We start from the raw sequence: 8,225 nt of genomic DNA, 5'->3' as shown, positions 1-8,225 counted from the left end.
TAGAGCATGCAAGTAGGTGAACTTTTAATTATTGTGTACCTCCAAAGAACTAAATAAAATAAATTATTGACGTGATTGCTGATTATACGTAGTTTTAACGGTTAAATCGATAAATTAATTAATTTTTAACCCATTCTAATATAAGACGACTGTTAAAAAATTGAACATGTCATTATAATGAAAGAAATTATTTTAATTGTAGCCTAATTTTTTGGGTGCTGTACTACAGATTTTCCAAACATTTATCTACATGCAATGGGTTTTTCAGACATAGGGTACAATCAAGAAGGAGTTTTTAAAAGGTGAAAAATCTTAACTAATGATCTACTTTTCTCATGTAATTAGTAATTACTAAACTTCATTGTGTCATTTTTTTACATGATAATGGTAGTAGTAATTACTATCGTCAGAGTAAAAAAAGTCATTATCCACTGCGGTTCACTAACCACTCCTAAAAAAACTTTTAAATAAAGCCCAACTTTTTGTTGGTCTATAATAATTCCAGAGTCTTTAATTCGCCCTGATTTATTTGAATTCCTTCTTCGAAGTGGACGGGTTGTGCAAAAACCCACTGGTTTACTGTTAATTATACTGAAATGGTGGCGAGACACAAGTGGAGAACCCGAGGGGAAACTTGTAGCTCGACCTTCGAAGAAAATGAGTCAGATGGTAAATACTACTTTTACAGTGGAAATTTTAGGAGGAAACAAAGGAAACACTTTTTTCTTTTAGTTTTGACTGTTTTTATTAGTGGTAATAAAAATAAATGCGGTATCAATAATTTATAGATTCAGAAAATTAAGTTTAGGATTTTTTTTAAATTTTTATTATTTAATAAAAAAAGGGACGAAAGTCCGATCCGATAATTTCTAGCTTTATAGAACTTTTATTTTACACTTGAGCTTTTATATCAGGGAATACAGAAGAGAGAACATATTATATAAGAACATAAGCAATGCAAGTTAAAGATTAGAGCCCAGGAAGTCTACATCCAAAAAATCCATCAAGATGTATAACCAAGTATAGGTTAATTAAACAAGGTGTAAATTCAAAATCTGAATCACAAGAAGAAGGCAAGAATTCAACGATTCAGTAGAACCAAAAAATTCCATATAATCGAAAATTGGACAAAGGGCAAAGTTGCGTTGATGTCTTAATGCGTAGAAACATTGATTTTTAAAACATTAATTTGAATCCGTGTAAAATATAAAATTTTTATGACTGCCCATAATAATAAGGTAATAAAAAATAAATGCCATCGGAGATAATTTGATCACTACTCGGTACGAAGTCAAAATGTTACGTAATATGAAATACTTTGTAATTGTTGTTGAAAGATTACTCGTTTTTTTTTAGTTTAATATTTGGTATAATTTTTGGATCCACTCTGTATACCTACCAGCGCGAACATAAAAAACGTGTCGCTTATCTGTCAACGTCAAAATGAAGCTAACCTAAAAATTTTAGAAAATGTATTTATTTCACTGGAAATAAAAATATGATAAGTATTTTACTGTGAGCTAAAAAATATGTAAAAGACAATAATGACGTTCCTTCAAGACACCATAGTGGTGTTACTTTCCCAGGTTTGTTTACTTAAATTAATAAACTATTTATTAATTGGGCTTGATTTTCAGGTAACATTCTTTGTAGGAGCATGGATTTTTTTTGTAAAACAATTATTTAAAGACTATGAAGTTAGACACATAATGGTACAACTAATTTTCTCAATAACTTTAACATTATCATGCACAATGTTTGAACTTATTATTTTTGAAATATTAGAGTTACTTGATGCAAGGTAAGTATTTTTTAAATTTATATTTCTACTTTATCAAGTTGTTTTTAAGTTCTCGCTATTTTTACTGGTGCCTAATGCTGTATTTATTATTGTTTGTGGTTATTGTATTGAACCCATTTTACATTGCCTATTATTGTATTAGTAATGTTCCTTATGGTAAGTTTTTAAATTACTTTCATTCTAATGCCTGTATCATGGACTTGCAGTTAAACCTGACTATATAAAACATTTAACCATAGTAGTATGGATGATGTTCATTGTAATATTTTGGAAATTTGGAGATCCATTTCCAATTTTGAGCCCCAAACAAGGTATACTATCAATGGAACAATTAGTATCACGAATCGGAGTCTTTGGGGTGACTGTAATGGCGCTCCTTTCTGGATTTGGTGCTGTTAATTATCCTTACACATCAATGGCTTATTTCATTAGAGAAGTTTCTCTTACTGATGTAATGAACATAGAGAAAAGACTGATGCAAGCCATGGATATGATAGTCATGAAAAAGAAAAGAATAGCAATTGCAAAAAGACAGTCTTTGGAGAAAATGAATGATGGAATGTCAAGAAGATCTGGGTTGTGGAGCATGATCTATCCTGGTGGAAATAGCAGAAATCAAGAAAGTAATAACAAATCTTTTTGCAGCAAATTTTTAATACGACGTTTCAGACATATCTCAGTTAAAACTAGAAATAGGAGGTCTTGAAGAGCTGAGTAGACAGCTCTTTTTAGAAGCCCACGAAAATCGCAACATGTTTGAAAGGATAGAGTGGTCAAAGACGTGGAAAGGAATTTATTTTAACTTTTTAGGATACATTTTTTCAGTTTATTGTACTTGGAAGATTTTTATAGTAAGCCAGCAGTCGTCTTGTACTTCAATTATTTTATGTTACATTTTCAGTGCACTATTAACATTGTCTTTGATAGGGTCGGAAAAAAGGACCCTGTAACCAGAGGAATTGAAATCGCCATTCATTGGATGGGATTCAATTTTGATGTGAATTTTTGGTCTCAGCAAGTGTCGTTTTACTTAGTAGGATGTATTGTTGTTACATCCATCAGAGGATTACTATTAACATTAACAAAAGTAAATAGTAATTAATTAATAAAATTCGTGTTTATTTGTGTTGTGTTTCAGTTCTTCAATAGAATGTCATCAAGTAAGAGCTCCAATATAATTGTGTTAATTCTGGCTCAGATTATGGGAATGTACTTTGTTTCGTCTGTGTTGTTGATGAGAATGAATATGCCTCCACAGTACAGGACAATAATAACGCAAGTTTTGGGTGACTTACAGTTCAATTTTTATCACCGTTGGTTTGATGTTATTTTCCTTGTTAGTGCTTTGGGCAGCATTGTTACTCTTTATTTGGCCCATAAGCAGCCAATACATGATAATCTCTAATTTTGTTTTTTAATATATCAAGCTTTACTAGAGTCTAACTTGTGATAAATAATATAATATAAATTTCCAGTTAATAAAATTGTATGTATTGTTTATCAAGAACAGAAGATAACCTATTATACATTATTACATTTTTACACCTTTATTTCCCAGACACAAACTTTGATAATCCTTCTAGAAGACCAATGTAGGCAGAATGTTCATATGCTGTGCTGAATTTTGATAATTTCTCAACAAACTCATTTGAGATTCCTTTTTCTTCCAGGTAATTCAAAATTAGGTCATACAGGTACTGCAAAAATGAAGTTGTATCCTCAAAATATCAAAAAAGGAAAGTTACTTACAGAATCTATAACTTCTCCTGATACTGCATACACGTTATCATTCCAGTCTCCATTGTAGATACTGAGCTCATCTAATCCAAATACATCATCTATAAAGCAAAAATTAACCTACTTTTTCAACAATTTAAAACAAACGTACTGTAACCTTCTTCCTGCTCACCTGCAGAAATGAAAGAGCATAATAAATTCAGCGTGGTTTGTCCTCTTACAATTTCAACCTTAAAAGCTGGTTTTGATTTTAATTCACCAAACTCTGGTTTATCCATGTTTGGGGTAATTTCAGGTTCTGTGTCGGTATCAACTGTATGGTTAACATTGAAACTAATTACAATCCTGTAAACAATTAATTAGTTATTTACTAAATGTTGAAATCATCAACTTTACTTTTCATTTTCCAGTTGTTTAGTGAAGGTAACTTCAGAGCCGTCCAATTTCACCTTAAAACCATCTACTTCAGCAGGTAAGGTTTCCGACTGTCTTGCTTTCCTCTCAGAGACTATTTCTTCCGTGAGGAATTCCACCAGTTCTTTTTCCGCTACAAAGTAAATTAAGTGGTTTCTATTTCAATTTAGCACAAGCGTACCTCGGCTGTGGGCTTGTTGGGACTGATTCATACATCCACAAGTACACAATTTACTTAATTTGTTCTCAGATTCGATATTTCGAGCGTTGGACAAGTACCAGAGATTGCGAGCAATTTGCCGTTGTTGAATGGAGTTGGTAGACAACACTTTTGTCGCTGGATTCAAAAGTGTGCGATATTTGTAAATTTTAAATGCACTTCTTAGTAGGTTATTCATTTTGGAGTTATTTTCTAAGGGAATGAACAGATTAAGGTAGAAAACGCACGTGTTTAGCAGAAAGCAAGCTATTTCTGTTGACAGATAATTGGTAGCCGGTTCAACGAAAAATCCCTAAATTTTCATCAACATTGTCCGGTTAAAATCACCAGGGTCAGTGGAAACCAAAGTTCAATTTTAACCTCTTTAAAGAGTTACGGGTTTTTGCATAGTTAATTCTTACAACAATTTTTGGTAATCTTAGCCATAACGATTATGTTTTTCTCTGGGTAAAAAAGTACAAATTTGCAAGTGGAGTGGAATTTCAGACATATCTTCGTTCTCATTGGTCGAAGCGGAGGCGTCATTTGTTGTTAGTTGTCAAAAATCTAACCTCAATCTTTTCTTCCAAGTGCACGTGTTAAAATATCATAAACGATGTCAGAATTTGGTAAGTATTTGGAAATGTAGCAAGTATTTATTTTCTAGTTCTTTGTCAGTGTTAAATCTCATTATTTAACAACATTTTGCTTGATTGAAAATTTATTTCCACGCGCCGGCCGCTTCGTCATGATCATTGCTACTTTGAGCTAAATCTTCTTTTATTGTAGAACCTGACGCCCCTCTTAAAGAAAAGAAGAAGAAAAAGAATAAAGGAGACAAAGAGTTGGGAAATATCCAAAAGGGATCAGACTTTGCTGTTCAACCATCAACTTTAGTCACAAAATTGGATAGTTCAAAATGGCCTTTGCTACTAAAGGTAATCACTTAGTTTTCTTAATTAGCTCTTCTAAACGCTTTTATTTAGTACTTCGATCGATTGAACGTAAGAACCAATCATTATGTTCCACTACCCTTTGGTTCTTCACCTCTGCGGCGAGAAATATCAGACTATGTAAAATCAGGTTTTATTAATCTTGATAAGCCTAGTAATCCGAGTAGTCATGAGGTAGTCGCGTGGATTAAACGCATTTTAAAAGTTGAGAAGACTGGGCATTCAGGTACTTTGGATCCTAAAGTCACAGGTAGATCTTAACAAATGTTTTTCAAATTGAATCTCAATTTCAATTTATGCAGGTTGTTTGATTGTGTGCATTGAACGAGCAACGCGGTTAGTTAAGTCTCAGCAGGCAGCCGGAAAAGAATACGTCGCAGTTTTCAAATTACATTCAGAGGTTGAGGGTGGAATTCCAAAAGTTGTTCAAGGACTGGAAAAGTTACGAGGTGCCTTATTCCAAAGGCCGCCCTTGATATCTGCAGTTAAGAGACAACTGAGAGTCAGAACTGTTTATGATAGTAAACTATTCCAATATGATGACAGTCGAAATATGGGTAATATAGACTCTAATAGAGTAGAATTTTGTTTAAAGATTTATTATAGGTGTGTTTTGGGTCAGTTGTGAAGCGGGTTCTTACATTCGTACAATGTGTGTTCATTTGGGTTTGGTTTTGGGAGTTGGAGGACAAATGTTGGAACTGCGAAGAGTACGCTCAGGAATTCAGTCAGAGCAGGATCAAATGTCCACAATGCACGACGTTTTAGATGCGCAGTGGTTGTACGAGAACCACAAAGATGAAAATTACCTGCGCAGAGTTATTAAACCTTTAGAAGGACTTCTGGTAAAGCACAAACGCATCATCATGAAAGACAGCTCAGTAAGAACTCAATTCTTTTTAAAGCAATTTTTCTAATGTTTAATTTTAGGTCAATGCTGTTTGCTACGGAGCTAAAATTCTTCTCCCGGGAATTTTACGTTATGAAGACAACATTGAGCTCAATGAAGAAATTGTTATTGTCACTACAAAAGGTGAAGCCATTGCATTGGCTGTCGCTCTTATGACTACTGCAACAATTGCAAGCTGTGACCACGGAATTGTGGCTAAAATTAAAAGAGTCATTATGGAAAGAGACACTTATCCTAGAAAATGGGGATTAGGTCCACGCTCAAGTCAAAAGAAAATCCTCATCTCCAAAGGTCAACTTGACAAATACGGAAAACCAAATGAAAACACTCCCAAGGAATGGTTGAACAGTTACGTTGATTTTTCGTATGTCTCTTTCTGTCTTATTTACATTTTTTTAATGTTGCATGTTTCAGTGTCAAGACGGAGCAAATCAAAGAGGAGGAAAGTTCAGATGATCTCTCAAAAAAAGTAATTTTTTTCTTTCAATTATGTTTTTAATAACGTGGAATTTTAGCGGAAATTGAGTGTTGGTGCCGATACGTCTGTGCAATCTGAAACAACAAGCCCTAAAGAAAAGAAGAAGAAGAAAAAGAAGAAAACTGACGATTCCGAAAATGGAAGTGAAGAAGTTTCAACTGCTACAGGGGAATCAGTTGAGGGCGAAGGGGTATGTTATTTTATCCCGCCCAAAATTGTGAACTATACAGTGTGATTTATTTTAGGAGGAAAAGAAAAAGAAGAAGAAAAAGAAAGACAAGAATAAAGACAGAGAGGAGGAGGAAGCGGAATGAACCTTTTTGTTATATTTTTTTTATTGTAACATTACAATATCACTTATTCGCGATCTAAGATCTACTAATTTTTTACTCTGTACGATTTTTGTTCTCAGATCGTGTTACAAAGGTTTTCTATTTCTTACTTGTTTAAAGTAAATATATTTTAGTAACCATATTCTGCGACGTTAATTTGGTTTTGCAAATATTGTACGAGCTTTTAAATTAGAAACGGCGATAGGTTTTCAACCCAGACACTACTACATCTACTTTTACATTAAGTACACCTATTTAAACTTCTAAATTTTAACCTAACGTTTATTAAAATATACATTCTACGCATGGTGAGGGTGAACAGTTGCAAGTACATCATATTCAAACATCAAACGGTGAATCTTCAAACGTGTTCTGTATTTGGTGATTATTCTGACTACTCATTATGGTGAGAGTATTTGGGACCTTAGTCAAACACATCCATGAGCAGATTATTGAAGGCCAAGGTCAGCTAGACTTCTGGGGCGGTTTTCTCTCATGCTCGGTTCCTAGCAAGTTTTTTTCTACTTCATGGAAATCAATCTGTTGCTCCTTCATTGCTTTCTGGAATTAATTAAAATAGGAACGTTTCAAAACAGTAAATGCTTACTTTGACACATTCTTGATAAACCTTGAAAAGTGGAGCGCACATTGAGTCGTTTGTGTGCCCTTTCAAGAACTGTTCCGAGAACCAGCTATTAAAACAAGCATCGTAGTCGCGTTTTAGATCGCTACACGCTTCTCCGATGCTATCCATGGCCGAATTTCCAGTATGTGGTGAAAGTGAACCGAGACGTTGATTTTTTGACTCAAATCAGCAGATGTTTGTTGTTTACAACATTTTTTAATGAAAAGACATGTAAACTATTTGAGGTTAGGACAATTGATTATCAGAATGACACTGCGTTTTTACTGTTGCGATAACACTGGCGTTACCAGCTTGCGTTACGTTGCGGATGATTATCTTCATTTTCATTGGTTGGGGGTTGGGTGACTGATAAAATCACGTGGTCTTCAACTATTTTGACAATTGTCTTATTTTAGGTTATGAAAAGAATCGTATTTTTTGTTGGACCCAGCAACAAAAGGTAATTAAATACAAGGTTGTATTTTTAAGTCCACAAAATTGCTATTTTAATAGGTTTTAATTTCGTTCAATGTCGTCTATGACATTTGGTCAAAAAACCTTCACTCCGACGCCTCCAGATAAGGGAAGTTTTCCGCTAGATCATGAGGGAGTTTGCCGAAAATTGATGATAAATTACATGAAGTGTTTGAACGTTAATAAAAACGATAATTCAGCGTGTCGGAGAGAATCTCGTGAATATTTGGGTTGTCGCATGGACAATAATCTTATGGCCAAAGAAGACTGGAAAAAATTAGGTTTAGAATTAGACAACTGAG

The 8,225-nt window shown here is 33.8% G+C and overlaps 5 protein-coding genes across 6 annotated transcripts; 3 read left to right on the top strand and 2 right to left on the bottom strand.

Moving 5' to 3' along the window:
* The first annotated feature begins 1,386 nt into the window (after positions 1 to 1,386).
* GPHR (Golgi pH regulator) lies at positions 1,387 to 3,343 on the top strand. Its single transcript, XM_088050565.1, has 7 exons — positions 1,387 to 1,586; positions 1,638 to 1,801; positions 1,851 to 1,957; positions 2,008 to 2,424; positions 2,471 to 2,652; positions 2,703 to 2,888; positions 2,940 to 3,343. Exons 1-7 carry the CDS (start codon positions 1,545 to 1,547, stop codon positions 3,204 to 3,206), a joined length of 1,365 nt encoding a protein of 454 aa, XP_087906691.1. The 5' UTR covers positions 1,387 to 1,544; the 3' UTR covers positions 3,207 to 3,343.
* On the bottom strand, positions 3,270 to 4,473 carry P32 (complement C1q binding protein P32). 2 transcript variants are annotated; one of them, XM_088050566.1, is made up of 5 exons: positions 4,134 to 4,473; positions 3,935 to 4,085; positions 3,690 to 3,883; positions 3,551 to 3,639; positions 3,270 to 3,498 (listed from the first exon to the last, which is right to left on the bottom strand). In XM_088050566.1, the coding sequence occupies exons 1-5, from the start codon at positions 4,348 to 4,350 to the stop codon at positions 3,349 to 3,351; spliced, it is 801 nt and encodes a 266-aa protein (XP_087906692.1). In that variant the 5' UTR covers positions 4,351 to 4,473; the 3' UTR covers positions 3,270 to 3,348. The 2 variants fall into 2 exon arrangements, with proteins under 2 accessions (XP_087906692.1, XP_087906693.1); XM_088050567.1 differs by having other exon boundaries at positions 3,711 to 3,883.
* Positions 4,474 to 4,593: 120 nt separating this feature from the next.
* Positions 4,594 to 6,964, top strand: Nop60B (dyskerin pseudouridine synthase 1 Nop60B). Its single transcript, XM_088050557.1, has 9 exons — positions 4,594 to 4,780; positions 4,941 to 5,089; positions 5,138 to 5,354; positions 5,407 to 5,661; positions 5,711 to 5,985; positions 6,035 to 6,378; positions 6,429 to 6,483; positions 6,530 to 6,682; positions 6,738 to 6,964. The coding sequence occupies exons 1-9, from the start codon at positions 4,768 to 4,770 to the stop codon at positions 6,804 to 6,806; spliced, it is 1,530 nt and encodes a 509-aa protein (XP_087906683.1). The 5' UTR covers positions 4,594 to 4,767; the 3' UTR covers positions 6,807 to 6,964.
* Positions 6,965 to 7,092: 128 nt separating this feature from the next.
* LOC148178956 (TP53-regulated inhibitor of apoptosis 1-like) lies at positions 7,093 to 7,578 on the bottom strand. Its single transcript, XM_088050574.1, has 2 exons — positions 7,432 to 7,578; positions 7,093 to 7,385 (listed from the first exon to the last, which is right to left on the bottom strand). Exons 1-2 carry the CDS (start codon positions 7,576 to 7,578, stop codon positions 7,290 to 7,292), a joined length of 243 nt encoding a protein of 80 aa, XP_087906700.1. The 3' UTR covers positions 7,093 to 7,289.
* Positions 7,579 to 7,865: 287 nt separating this feature from the next.
* LOC148178955 (cytochrome c oxidase assembly protein COX19) lies at positions 7,866 to 8,224 on the top strand. Its single transcript, XM_088050571.1, has 2 exons — positions 7,866 to 7,909; positions 7,963 to 8,224. Exon 2 carries the CDS (start codon positions 7,979 to 7,981, stop codon positions 8,222 to 8,224), a length of 246 nt encoding a protein of 81 aa, XP_087906697.1. The 5' UTR covers positions 7,866 to 7,909; positions 7,963 to 7,978.
* The last annotated feature ends 1 nt before the right edge of the window (position 8,225 follows it).

Source organism: Gnatocerus cornutus, chromosome 2 (assembly GCF_029298725.1).
Source record: "Gnatocerus cornutus isolate USDA-ARS CGAHR chromosome 2, icGnaCorn1.1, whole genome shotgun sequence".
Lineage (NCBI taxonomy): Eukaryota > Metazoa > Arthropoda > Insecta > Coleoptera > Tenebrionidae > Gnatocerus > Gnatocerus cornutus.
The sequence above is the reverse complement of the archived record's forward strand: the minus strand, read 5'-3'. Positions and strand labels throughout refer to the sequence as shown.